This window comes from Plasmopara halstedii (assembly GCF_900000015.1).
Source record: "Plasmopara halstedii genome assembly, contig: Scaffold_1548, whole genome shotgun sequence".
Classification (NCBI taxonomy): domain Eukaryota; phylum Oomycota; class Peronosporomycetes; order Peronosporales; family Peronosporaceae; genus Plasmopara; species Plasmopara halstedii.
The window spans coordinates 50,572-62,713 of record NW_020188460.1 but is presented as its reverse complement, the minus strand read 5'-3'; the positions used below and the strand labels follow the sequence as shown (position 1 = coordinate 62,713).

The 12,142-nt window shown below is 45.2% G+C and overlaps 3 protein-coding genes across 3 annotated transcripts in view; 1 reads left to right on the top strand and 2 right to left on the bottom strand.

Moving 5' to 3' along the window:
* Positions 1 to 2,656: 2,656 nt before the first annotated feature.
* Positions 2,657 to 2,997, top strand: PHALS_01381 (uncharacterized protein; the record flags this gene model as incomplete). The annotated part of the gene is made up of 3 exons (XM_024715756.1): positions 2,657 to 2,678; positions 2,746 to 2,771; positions 2,836 to 2,997. 3 exons carry the CDS (start codon positions 2,657 to 2,659, stop codon positions 2,995 to 2,997), a joined length of 210 nt encoding a protein of 69 aa, XP_024581423.1.
* A 3,482-nt stretch (positions 2,998 to 6,479) lies between these two features.
* PHALS_01380 (uncharacterized protein) lies at positions 6,480 to 6,767 on the bottom strand (the record flags this gene model as incomplete). The annotated part of the gene is made up of 2 exons (XM_024715755.1): positions 6,480 to 6,598; positions 6,689 to 6,767. The coding sequence occupies 2 exons, from the start codon at positions 6,765 to 6,767 to the stop codon at positions 6,480 to 6,482; spliced, it is 198 nt and encodes a 65-aa protein (XP_024581422.1).
* Positions 6,768 to 12,131: 5,364 nt separating this feature from the next.
* The window catches only part of PHALS_01379 (la-related protein 4), a gene marked incomplete at both ends in the record, with an annotated part of 1,193 nt that continues 1,182 nt past the window's right edge, over positions 12,132 to 12,142 (bottom strand). The window contains one exon of the mRNA XM_024715754.1: positions 12,132 to 12,142. This exon is cut by the window's right edge and continues 751 nt beyond it. Coding sequence (XP_024581421.1) covers positions 12,132 to 12,142 — 11 coding nt within the window.

Genomic DNA, 12,142 nt, shown 5'->3' with positions numbered 1-12,142 from the left:
GCCAAGACCTGCAGAAACAATATGCAGATGAAAAAGGAAGAGGCAAAGTGGAAAGCTTGAAGGTCAGAGACCTTGTTTTATTAAAATCAAAACTCCTGCCTACACATGCAGCCTCTGCTATCTTCTGGTGGAATCTTCGTCCACGGTTTTTCGAACCGTTTTAAGGTTTGTGGCCATACAGGGCCTGGCGTACACGCTGAACCTTCCAAAACGGATGCGCACCCCCCGGTGTTTTACGTGGGCTTTCTCAAGCCGTACTGGGATCCGGCGCAAGTGAATGCGGAAGCGTTAGCGCCGGAGCGGATCTTACGGACCCGCGGCCACCCAGAAATTGAACCAGCAACTGGATCGGAGCACGGAGTGCAACAACCTTCATTTTCAAGGAGTTCAAGCGCTCCACCGTTGCCTGTAGCGATGCATTTGCCTGCTCCACGGCTAGGATTCGCTCCGACAGAGCGCAGTAGTTCTCAAGGTGAGGCAAACGGCGCATGACGTGCTTTTTTTCTTCAGGATCGTCCGCACAGCGATTTGCTACTTCAGCATGACGCTCAGCGGGGCTCCAGTTTTGAATGACCTCGTCCTCAAGGTCTCGAAGACAATCACGAGTCATCGGACGGCGGTCGACCCGGTCGTCACCGACCCTCACCGACTCTTCTCGATGGGAACGGTGACGTCCGCGATCACGTGGAACGTCGTCCTGGACGACGTCGTCACCAGGGTCAAACCGAATATCTGGTGATGTGGCGGGGATATCCCGGCTCAGAAAATTTGCGGGAGTTTGAGGTGCCACTTCGGCAAGATTGCCCAGTTGCCGTGGACCCATTTAATCGGAAAGATCAGGGCGTTCCGCGTCATCAGACGGCCCGCGCTTCCTGGCAATAGCCAGGGAAGTAGACGGGCCCACGAGCCGAGCTCAAGCAGTGGCCTGAGCGCTCACGGTCAACGATACAGAGCTTGCGGGAGCATTAGGGGTTCACCCATACGTCGCAGGGCGATAGTTCGAAAGAAGTCGACGGAGTGCCTTGAGTTTGGCAATCTCAATGCAGAGGTGTAGCTCCACACGCACGTCCACTCCCTTGTGGCTCAACCGCAGGTTATGCAGGGAAATTTTTCGGTGCCGTTACACCCATCGCTCAAAGAGCGCTTCGTCATCTGTAGTGTTTTCGCCAGTGGCGAGCACCACAGGTATTGTCCGCATTGCGGGTACACGAGAGCCACCTCGTTGTGCACTCAGACAAGTGTGATAAGCTTTTAACGGAAATTTTGGTGGAACCAAGAGTCGAGCTCGAAAAGCCTTCCGTTTACAAGCTCTTCTTCCGTTCTAGCCGGGGGTCCGATGATGTGGGCGTAGCGGTCGAGCTACCGCGTCCTTCGCTTCCACAGCGAGATCCGCAGGGCGGAAGCCATTTTCCACACGAGGGTCAATGACCGACCGTAGATGAGAGCGCTTTAGAGCCGCCTTATGGACAGCTTTAAGCTGCCGCCTCTGTTCCCCGTCGAGGTCATTAGTGATCACATCACATGCCTCAGTTGACGAGAAGTCAGGGAACGGACATGGGGTCCGCAAGACATGAGCAGGACTCGTATCGCATCTCTGGCGCAGCTCGTTTTCCTCGTCATCCCACGCGGAAAACGGAGTGTCAGATCCATAGTCGACCACATCCTCAACGAAGCCACTCGGCACTGAAAGCGTTGCGGAGTGCGACGTTTGTGTTTATCGAGCCTCGGATATACACCCCTCGGTGCTGCGGGCGCACTGTCCGACGTTGCACCGAATGCAGGAGATGATGTTGGGCTCTGCCCATGCTCGCCGTCAGAACCGGCGAGGCTTTAAGATTTTGGTGTCATTGACACAAGGCTTACTGGGCAAGGAAGTTGTTTGTTCAACGACGGGGTTACACGAACCCTAATAACACGGGTGTGTGAGTGTCACACGAGATGTGCATAATGTCACCACACACCCAAACAAGAATACGGTACGGGGTTAGGTAGCCTGTAGTTATGTATGTATTTAGATTTTACTATACATATTTAGTATATTTAGGAAAATTTAAACTTCTAGGATAAAAAGACGAAAAAATCAGTTTCGATTCTTACCAGAAGTGTTTGTTAGCCTTGGTGGAGGCTTTTAAGTACCTTTAGAGGCAGCAGATTGCAATCCGCTGCATTAGTACTTGGTTCTTGTAAAGAACGAAAGGTCGGTGACCTAAACACGCTTCCCCAAGCGCAAAGCTGCGGCAGCCCCGCTGCAGATCGTCCATTATTTATTAAAATACTCATTTTGTTTCATGTTGATTTGCTACCTATACAAAAATGCAGCTAAGTTTATCAGTATCTATCAGCAAAAATACCAAATAATTGTACCATAATAGAAATTGGCGCATCAAGATCGTAGTCAGTTTCTAGCGTTAAGGTGTGTATTGCTCAGAAGAATCGCTATCCTTATCAAGCTCGTAATTCCCTCGACGTAGTGACTTCATTAATTTTAGTCGACTCCAACAATAAGTAGCTGAATTGAGCCTGGATTTATCGACTGCGTCAGCACAAGAGACAGAAGCAATCGCAACGAATGGATATGTACTTTTCACGGCTGACAATAGAACGTGTCAAGACAAGAGACCCAAGAAGGACTCGAGTGAGTCCTGCTACCCTTCATATGCAGGAGCTGCGGGAAACTGGTGCAGTGATATTTGATTTTTTCGCCTCACAAATCGCCCACATACGAAAAGTATCGCTTGCATTCAGCACTAAGAAAGGAACAGTCGATAGAGGTGAGAGAAAACGAACTATGCTATCGACCTGGTCTTACGTTGTGTTTTTTTCGTATTGAGATAGACAGTGTCGCTGTCAAGATCAGCAGTACTAAGCTCGGAACACTCGGGTGTAAATGATTGCAGTTTGATGGTGCTGCAAAATGATCCCGTGGCTGCTCGTATAGAAACTAGTACGCGTATGGACGATATGTATGCGGAAGCCAAGGCGTTAATTAATCCATAAACAGGAGCTGCAGCGTCGTTGCCAGCACTGAGTTGCCTCAGTTGCCACTACAATGTCACATTGGACCCCAAAAAAGGTCCAATTTCATAGTTAACATCGGAGACACCATTAGGTTGCAGTTTGGATCTACAAGAGAATTACTATCAGCAATCATCCCCGTTTCAGATTCTTTCCAGCTTACCGTAAATACTCGGGTGAGTAATTTTAAAAGTCTTGATGATAAGTGATGTAATTATCCTACTTTTCTTCATCATGTAACTCTTGCAAGGCTACTAGGTCGCTTGCAGATGGTGAAACAAAAAATCCGATAGATGTCGGACGCTCAGATGTAACTGGGCATCCAGACGGTCACAGACTCTCAAGGAGGCACATGAAAATAAACATTTTTATTTGGGCGGCAATCTCTTTCCACCAAAGTGGTATATTAATGTCTTGAAAAATTTCTATGGAGGATGGCTGCAACCAATTCAGCACCGTCGGTCTGTCATTCGCGTCATTTATCGCTTCTGGTGAAAAGTAGAAGCTTGCACTTTGATTGATGGTGAACACGTTGACCAAATTTGTAATCAATCTATCGAGGCAATCGGAGCAAAGATGAAGAAAAATTATCATATGCTTTGAATGAAAATTAGATCGAAATGGGAAGATCGGACGTGGCCAGCTTAAATATTTAATCTCTACTTGCGACATTGTAAGTATGTTGAGACTGCTTAAATGGAGAAGATAAAATCCTTGCAAACGGGGCATATACTGGTTGGATGTATTTAAAATCATTAAGGTGCGGGTACTTAAGATGTATGATCGGCCCTTGTACTGAATAAACCTTTTGTTCGTTCAGCTTATTCGAGTGCAGACAATCAAAATTCTGGCGAAAAGCTGGAATATTATTCTGAACATCGCAATATTAATAATACTACTGAATAAATCGTTCCAATCATTTGCTTGATGATAGAGCAAAAATGAGTTGCCTTGAAGCATTCAGGGATAGACGGCTTTTCGTGTTGGAAGCTGGAGCAAGATATTCCTCAACAAAGATACCGTTCAACACTTGATTAAGTTATCATGCTCAATTAAAAACGTAAACGTCTGGAATTAAAACTCCTTACACTTTCGAAACACTTGACTTACAATACGAATTCACTCAACAGAATGAGTCTTGGAATTAGTCGCCTGTACAATTGCATACGTGTATATGCCGATGCAATATCCTTAATTCTCCACTCTGGTCAAATAATGACACACGAAATAGCGGCTGAACTTGATCATCACCCTTGCAACTCGATATTTCATCTCATGGCAAACACATTTGTAAGCTCACTCTTACGATTTTACTTGCACCGTCGTAATAGCAATCATATCATATGACCATGCTACTCCATGATACGTGACACTACCAAATACGCTTTTCCAAAACCAGTCAGAACAATTTAGCATTTGTCGACTTATATTTTGCTAGATATACCACAACCAAGATTCTTCCACCCCGAACTGAACTTAACACACGTTTTGGAGCTCCTGCTCGTTAATGCATTTTAAGCATCATATCCATTACAATCTTTCGTAGTATGTGTCTTCATTTATTTGCTGTAACTATTGCCAAACTTTAGTCGTGCCTGAAACTGCGCTGCTTTAATCTCATCCTGCTTCACAGCATTCACTTAAATATTAGGAGGCAATTTGATGTGCTCCATTTGCATAATTGTTGCCACTATCGAGCACATTTTCCGTCGACCTCATTATTGCACTGTCAAAGTCTGTATTGCTTTGTTTCCATCTGCAACCGTAAATAAGCGTTGTCTCGTTATCAAAATCTCTTAACAGTAAATTAACTCCTTTAAGCATCACGTCTTGCATTGGCGGCCTTTACCTCTATTTGGCGTCATCGCTTACTTGTTCGTATCAGCAGAAGCCGCAATAGTTAAGCATCTCTTTACGAAAATATGTGCTCGTCTAAAGAGTATTGTCACCAGCAGAATCTGCGAATTATGCCAGGTCTCCGCCAATGTTGCCTTAATAGCATTAGTATTAATGATTGAGGTTACATTTTATGGCAACTTATTAATTACACACCTGAAATAATACTTTCTACTACCTGATTCTGCTCAACATATGAGATGTTGTATGTACACAATGGTGACGCTGCCAATCAAATAAGGCTATACGTGCAGCGTAAGAGTCAGAATTAACGTGTGTTGTGCTACTGCAAGCTTTGGAGAATAGGGAGGTTTAAGGCACCGATGCGCGGTTGCACGTGTAACGGGATTACATGTGCGCTGGTATGAAGGGGTGGGTCACACAAGGTGATGTGACCACCAATGGTGTGGCTATCCTTGACGATCCCGCTCTAACATGTTAGTTGCTTGATTGCAGACGGAGCATCGTCTTTCCCATACCGTGTACCTGAGTTACCCTCTGTTCTGAAGGCGTTAAGAGCTATGAGTACCAGTGTGACGGCGAGTCAAATAGAACGGATCAGAAATCTGGCTCATCTCACCCAAACACTATAGAAAAACGTTCATGACATTAGTACGGTCCACCTTATTGTCTCAAATATCAGTGCTGTGCATCTGTGTCGAAGTCCACCTGGACAAGCGGTATTAAGAATTTGTGTTATAATTCTAACTTATATACTTATCACTAGACGTTATTACTAGACGCTTCGCATCTTCTATACAGATGCTGATACGATCGATACATCATATTCACTTATCTCAATCATACAATTGCAGCTCCTACAAATTTCAATATTCTTGATGTGATGGTAAAACCCTAGAAGAAAACCTTATTATGTTCCTGTCTTTCTTGTCCTGATATTTCCAATTTTATACCAAACCACTCTGCTGTAATATATACAATCTGGTCAGTAAGTCAATACAAAGGAGGAGGAGATGTAGGTACTGGCTTGGTACCTACGGTGAACCATAAACACCGTGTAATTAAACTTTGTATTTTGGGGTCATGAACGCTCAGTTATAAATGTGGACCTACCATGCGTTAAGTATTAGGCTTTTTGAAGTGGTGCTGCGTAATGAGAGCTGGACGGGCCAAGGACTCATGGATTGATGACATTAAGGTGATCAATGGTCTGGAGGGCGCATGGGACACGCGCATGAGCTCGGCGAAGATAGGGGACTGACTCGACGAATGAAGACTGGGATCGGCGATTCACGTATGGAAGATCTGATTGGGAGATGATAGAGTGAGTCCTGGATGTGATTGGATCACTTCCAAAACACCCCACGACCATTCATCTTGTCGGGGCGTCGCAGAGAGAAGCTCGAGTGCGGCAGAGGCACAGGGAACAAGAAATGCGCACAGGAAGGTAGCTACGGACATGTAGAAAGAGATGATTGTGTTGCTGCTAACAAATTCACTTCGGCATTTGCCGTCCACTACTCAATAAGGCTATTTTCGCTGGTAATGTGTATGAATAAAATGTAATACTTTACACGTGAAAATAACATATGACAGAATTGAGCGACTTAATCTAACCATATGCCGATGTGGAACTTTGTCAGCTGACGAACTTTGGACGCAAGAAGATTAAAGTACAAATCTGCAAGATTTGGATAAAACACATATATTTTGACATCCGCTGGCTCTGATCACGTTCTTTGATTTCAGCGAAATCATTCAAGTCACTACTTATTTGGCAACTGTAGCGTCTTTTGTGATAGAATTGTTTTGATACCAGCATCAATAATTATCAGCTTCGCTGGTACACCTACATCAATTACTGAAGGCTTTGCTTCGGCGCCAGTATTGGCCATCCTCGGTTTAATATGTACTTTTAGAGTTGATAATGCATTCGAGGACGGCCAGAGTATTTGTCGATCAGCGCTTTTCAAGGATTCGGATGGCTCAAATGTTGAGTCCGTCTGAGCTGATTCAGTTGCTTTTTTGGTAACAATGGCAATCCCATTTAAGATATCAGTAGCCCACGAACCGTTGTCATACATATACGCTTTGCTTCAGCATGACAAACACGATCCTGTGGTCTTTTAATAAGCTCTTATCGGTTGTGGTTCTTTGAGCGAGGGGTATGAAATTTGAAAACAACGTATCTATATTGTGCAAACTATAAAAAAAGAGTACCCAAATTATCGCGTTACTAAGTCACGGCGTTTAATATAAGTACAGATACGATTTTGCTCATTGGGGGTGTATAGATAACGGTCTATAATGCAACGCCAAAACTTGCTTTCAGTTTATGATTCAACTTTTGATTCGCTCTGTTTTGCATATATTTGAAGCTGCTTCCAGATTAAGCAGTTCATTTACCATTCAACTAACCTCTTAGATAATCCATAGCTCTCGCTGAAGCTTTACCAGCTGTCTATTTCTTTCCATTCTGTGAGAACAGACTCTGTCTAAATATAGGTCACATATTTCTCAAATATGATAAAAGCAAGATAAGAATACATGAGCAAGATAAGAATACATGAGCAGCCATATGTGCATAATATATTTTTGAAACAGAAACCTAAAATTACATTTCTATTTCCGCAGGATGCCTTACTTAAAAAAATATAGAATAATTTTTGGCAATAATTCGCAGAACGCGGAAGGCCAGTCGTCTGTAAAGTTGTTGCTCTAGAGTCTTTTGAACGGCCTCATGCCCTCGTTATCGGCTTACTGCAGCGCCATTACTACTACGGATGATTTTGAAGGCCTTCGCAAGCTAAGCAATCTCGCAAAAGATTATCGCGTAGCGAATCAAATCGTTTTTTTGAATGAAGCATTTGACAGAATACAGACTCTGCATTTCTGTCCGAGACCCGACAACAGGAGACGTTGCATCTGTCAGGTGTCACCTCTATGCAGCTGATTAGCTTTCATATAGTTTTGTTAGACGGAGGCAGTAGTTAATGTGAGGTGAAAGTTTGGAAGTCAAACAATGCAAATTAGTTGTTAAATCTCTGGGCCAAGAATAGTCGTTTCAGATACAAACAGCAAGAGTGGCTTAATGTCCCCAAAAATTGGGGGAATGCAACGAATTTAAAGTTGCCAAGTATGCACTAATTGTATGCGCTGCTTCATTCCGCAATATCGTGGGGGCCCTAAAAAATGTCTAGGCATTTTGTGATGCCTTTGATAGTTAAACTAATATTCATGGAGCTTCATACTGCAATGTGAGTGTCCGGTTCTTCCAGCGTTTACAGGTCTAAACCCTCACGTTATGGCAATCCCATTTGAAGGCAGTCACACAGGTGAAGTCATGAGAAAATGGGGAAGAAGCTCTTTCGTGCATTTAGCTGTGGCTGACTGAAAAGATGATCGGATGCTCAGCAGATGGAGCGGTTAATTTGATACGACGATGTCCGTATATCCAATATAATGTTATGGGTTGAGGCTTTAACCGTGTTTGGTTCTTGCTACATCAGATTGACATCATTAGACATTAAAAGTACTCGACAAAGAACGATTTCGCAAGTTGATAGCAGCATATAATGGGCATTTGAGAAAAATGAAAACAATTCTGTGATCAATAGGGTTGTATGTCTTCTTTATCGACAACACTAAAAACTTGATCAGCCTTGCAGTCAGTGGTTGCTGAAACATTGAAATAAATATTTGACAACTTCGAGCGTACTCGCATTGAAGAAAGTAACTTGTCTAGACGCCACTCTGACCAAAATTGGTGGATATTGCTTGAATCTGTCATGTTGTCGACAGATTGCAAAGATGTGCCATTATTATGGCATCGCAATCGGTTGACATTTTTCAGCGAATTGTGAGCTTGAAGAAAATGTCTTTTGATAAAGGTCCAATGCAGAAAGACGTCACTTTGTCCTTAGATGCCAATCAGTACTCTGTTGTTCAATCCTGGCTGTTAGAAGGGAAGAGATCATCAAGTTTTGCAAGACCGGAGAATAATCGCAATCTAGTCTCTCAGGTTGCTCTCTGAGACAGCGCGGGGGGAGTTGATGCCTGTGTTTCTGGCTCCTTCTCGGAATTTTGAGTGAGCTGTCCTCTGCGGCAGTCATTCGAAATCAAACCAATACCTATGCCGTCAAAAAAAATTCACAACAATACCTCAGTATATGATCTAGTTAAGCCCACGTGATTCTTTGGATCTGGTCCTAATTAATCACAGCCGTTTATCTCATTGTTTGTGTGTAAAGAAACGGCTTCCAGCATAAGAAGTATTTTATGCAATAGAAAAGGACACCCGTCTGTAACATGCTACTTCCAGATTCAACGGCACTGCAGTGTTTAATGTTGCCTGGACATTGCCTGTACCAGGAATCGCTTTTTTCATTGTCTGGGAAGGCATATTTCCAAAGGCTGTCCCAGAAGAACTAGATTATTCACATTAAAATAGAAAAAATATAACCCATCGGAGCATACTCACCTCTTTTTCGCTCGAAGGGATATAACATTAGAAATAGCATCTCATCAATTCCAGCTTAACTGCCTCATTTTGCTGATCTTAAGTCCTTTTGCCTTATATATCTTTTACGGACTTAAGGTCATACCGATTTTTACCACAATAAGGCATTTGTGGCGTTTGTCTTACATGCGGAGGCCTCTACATAACCCACTCCTAAAGAAAATGCCTCTATATCTTTGATATCAAGCTAGCTAAAGCACTTCTGCTTCATCCAATACGCCTTTTTAAGCGTGATTGATCAAGCGCGAATTATTTTTTATGTTTGGGCTCTCATGAGTCAGGCTCATTACCAATTCACTCCAAAAAAAGTTGAATTTATCGTATCGCATTTCTTGTATATTTAGATCTTCGTCCCAAGAAAATCACCTTGACTAATGTAGCGTCTGTTGTCTCTGATTTAACATATTTAAGATAATTTTGGTGCCTTGTAGGGAGTGTGACAATGTTTGAACGAAACCAGCATCCACAAAAACGCCGCGCACGAGAGTTCGCCAACGCACTGCCCAGGCCTCACAACTCAGCTCAGAACAGCTTTTTGTTCAGCAATTTGGTTGCGGCGTGGAACTGATGAGTGAAGCGTTTGATCTTGCCCGACTAGCCGGTCACCCCCTCCGTTTATCGACATCGTTGACTACCAAAATACAACAACAAAAAGCAGTCATAGCGCCGACCAATTAATATTCCATTGCTTTGATGACAATATCAAATTCTTCGTTTGCCAGTTCACCCAGCTTCATCTCGCGCACACGGTGCCATGTCGGACCGTGTCTCCGCAGCATCCAGGGATGTCTATCAAAGGCACGACGAGCCCGAGCGTCGCGCTTCGTGCACGCTTACGGTGACGAGCGACCTCGTTGGGAATGAAGAGGTGGTTGACTAAGATTCTGAGACTTCTTTGCCCGCATGCGATATCGAGAAAGACGAGCTGCGCCACCGGCGCGATACGTGCCCTGCTCGCGCCTTGCGAACCACATGTTCGTTTCCTGACTTCTCCTCACCTGAGGAACAAGGTGTAATCACCAATGACCTCGATAAGGCACAGAAGTGGTAGCTGAAGGCTCCCCGTATGGCGACTCTGATGCGCGCCCATCCACGGTCGGTCATTGACCCTCGTGAGGAATATGGCTTCAGCCCTGCGGATTCTGCTTTGGAAGCGAAGGACGTGATAACTCGATCGTTACGCCACCACATCATCTGGCCCTCGGCCTTATGGAATATGATCTTGCCGAACGGAAAGCTCTTCGAGCTCACTTCTTGGTTTCACAAGTATTTCCGGTAGAAGCTTATCGCACTCGTATGCGTGCTCATGGAGCTGGCTCTCGTGTCCCACAATGCGGACGATACCTGTAGTGCGTGCCCTTGGCGAAAGCGCTTCAGATGACGAATCGCTCTTTGAGCGATGGTGCAACGGCAACGCAAAATTTCCTCATTGTATGCCTTACAGTTGAGCCACAAGGATTCGGACATGCTTGTGGAGCGACACCTCCGATTTGAGTTTGCCAAACTCCGTTGACTTCCTTCGGATTGTCGCCCTGCGACGTATGTGCTAACAACTTAAACGCTCCCGCAAGCTCTGTGTTTGCGACAGCAAGAGCTCAGGACCACTGCTTGAGCTCAGCTCATGACCATTCTACTTCTCTGGCTATTGCCGGGAAGAGCGGGCGTCCCCATCTTTCTGGTCAAAAGCGTCCACGGCGTCTGGGCAATCTTGCCAAAGTGGCGTCTCAAACTTCCAGGAGTCTTTGCAGTCGGGATATCCCAGCCACTTCACCAGATATTGAGTCTGACCCTGGTGATATCGTCGTCCCAAACGACATTCCACGTGATGCTGGGCATCACCGTTCTCGTCGAGAAGAGTCGGTGGCGGGCGGTGACGACTGGGTCGGCCGCCGTCCGGTGACTCGCGGTGCTCTTCGAGCCTTTGAGGACAAGGTCCTTCGTAACCGGTGCTCCGCTGAGCGTCATGCTGAAGTAGCATATCGCTGTGCGGACACTCTTCATGATTTTGAGTGCTTCGTGAACCAGCTGCCTTGCCTTGAGGACTACCGCGCTCTGTGGGAGCGACTCCTTGCCGTGGAGCAAGCGAATGCGTCGCTGCAGGAAACGGTGGAGCCCTTGGCTCCATTAAAAATGGAGGTTGTTGCACTCCATGCTCAAAACCAGTTGCTGGTTTAATTTCTTGGTGGTCGCGGGCCCGTGGGATCCGCTCCGGTGCCAACGCTTCCGCGTTCACTTACGCCAGATCCCGGTACGGCTTGAGCAAGACTATGGAAAACACAGGGTGGGAGTGCATCCGTTTTGGAAGGTTGGGCATGTACGCCAGGTCCCGTTTGGCAACGACCTTAAGCAGTTCGAAAATCGTGAACAAAAATTCGTCCTGAAGACAGCAGAGGCTGCATGTGTAGGCAGGTATTTTAATTTTATAAAACCAGGTCTCTAACCTTAAGGCTTTCCACTTCGCCTCTTCCTTTTTCATCTGCATTTTCTTTCTGTAGGTCTTGGCTTTTAGCCATCGCATCGCGAACGTGTCGTAGGACACTCAGTCCGGTAGACAAAAAGTCATCGACTTCTTTACGGATGGTGAGGGGCCTGACATCAGCTAGCCGTTCGGCTTTTCCTCTCTCATCTAGCCCTGAGCCAAAGGATGGCGGCGTCAGCGGGACGCTAGGGTTAACTAGCCCGCTATTGAAGAACGGCGTGTAGCCGGTAGACGAATGCACTGCATTATTCAGCACAAACTTTACGAGTGGC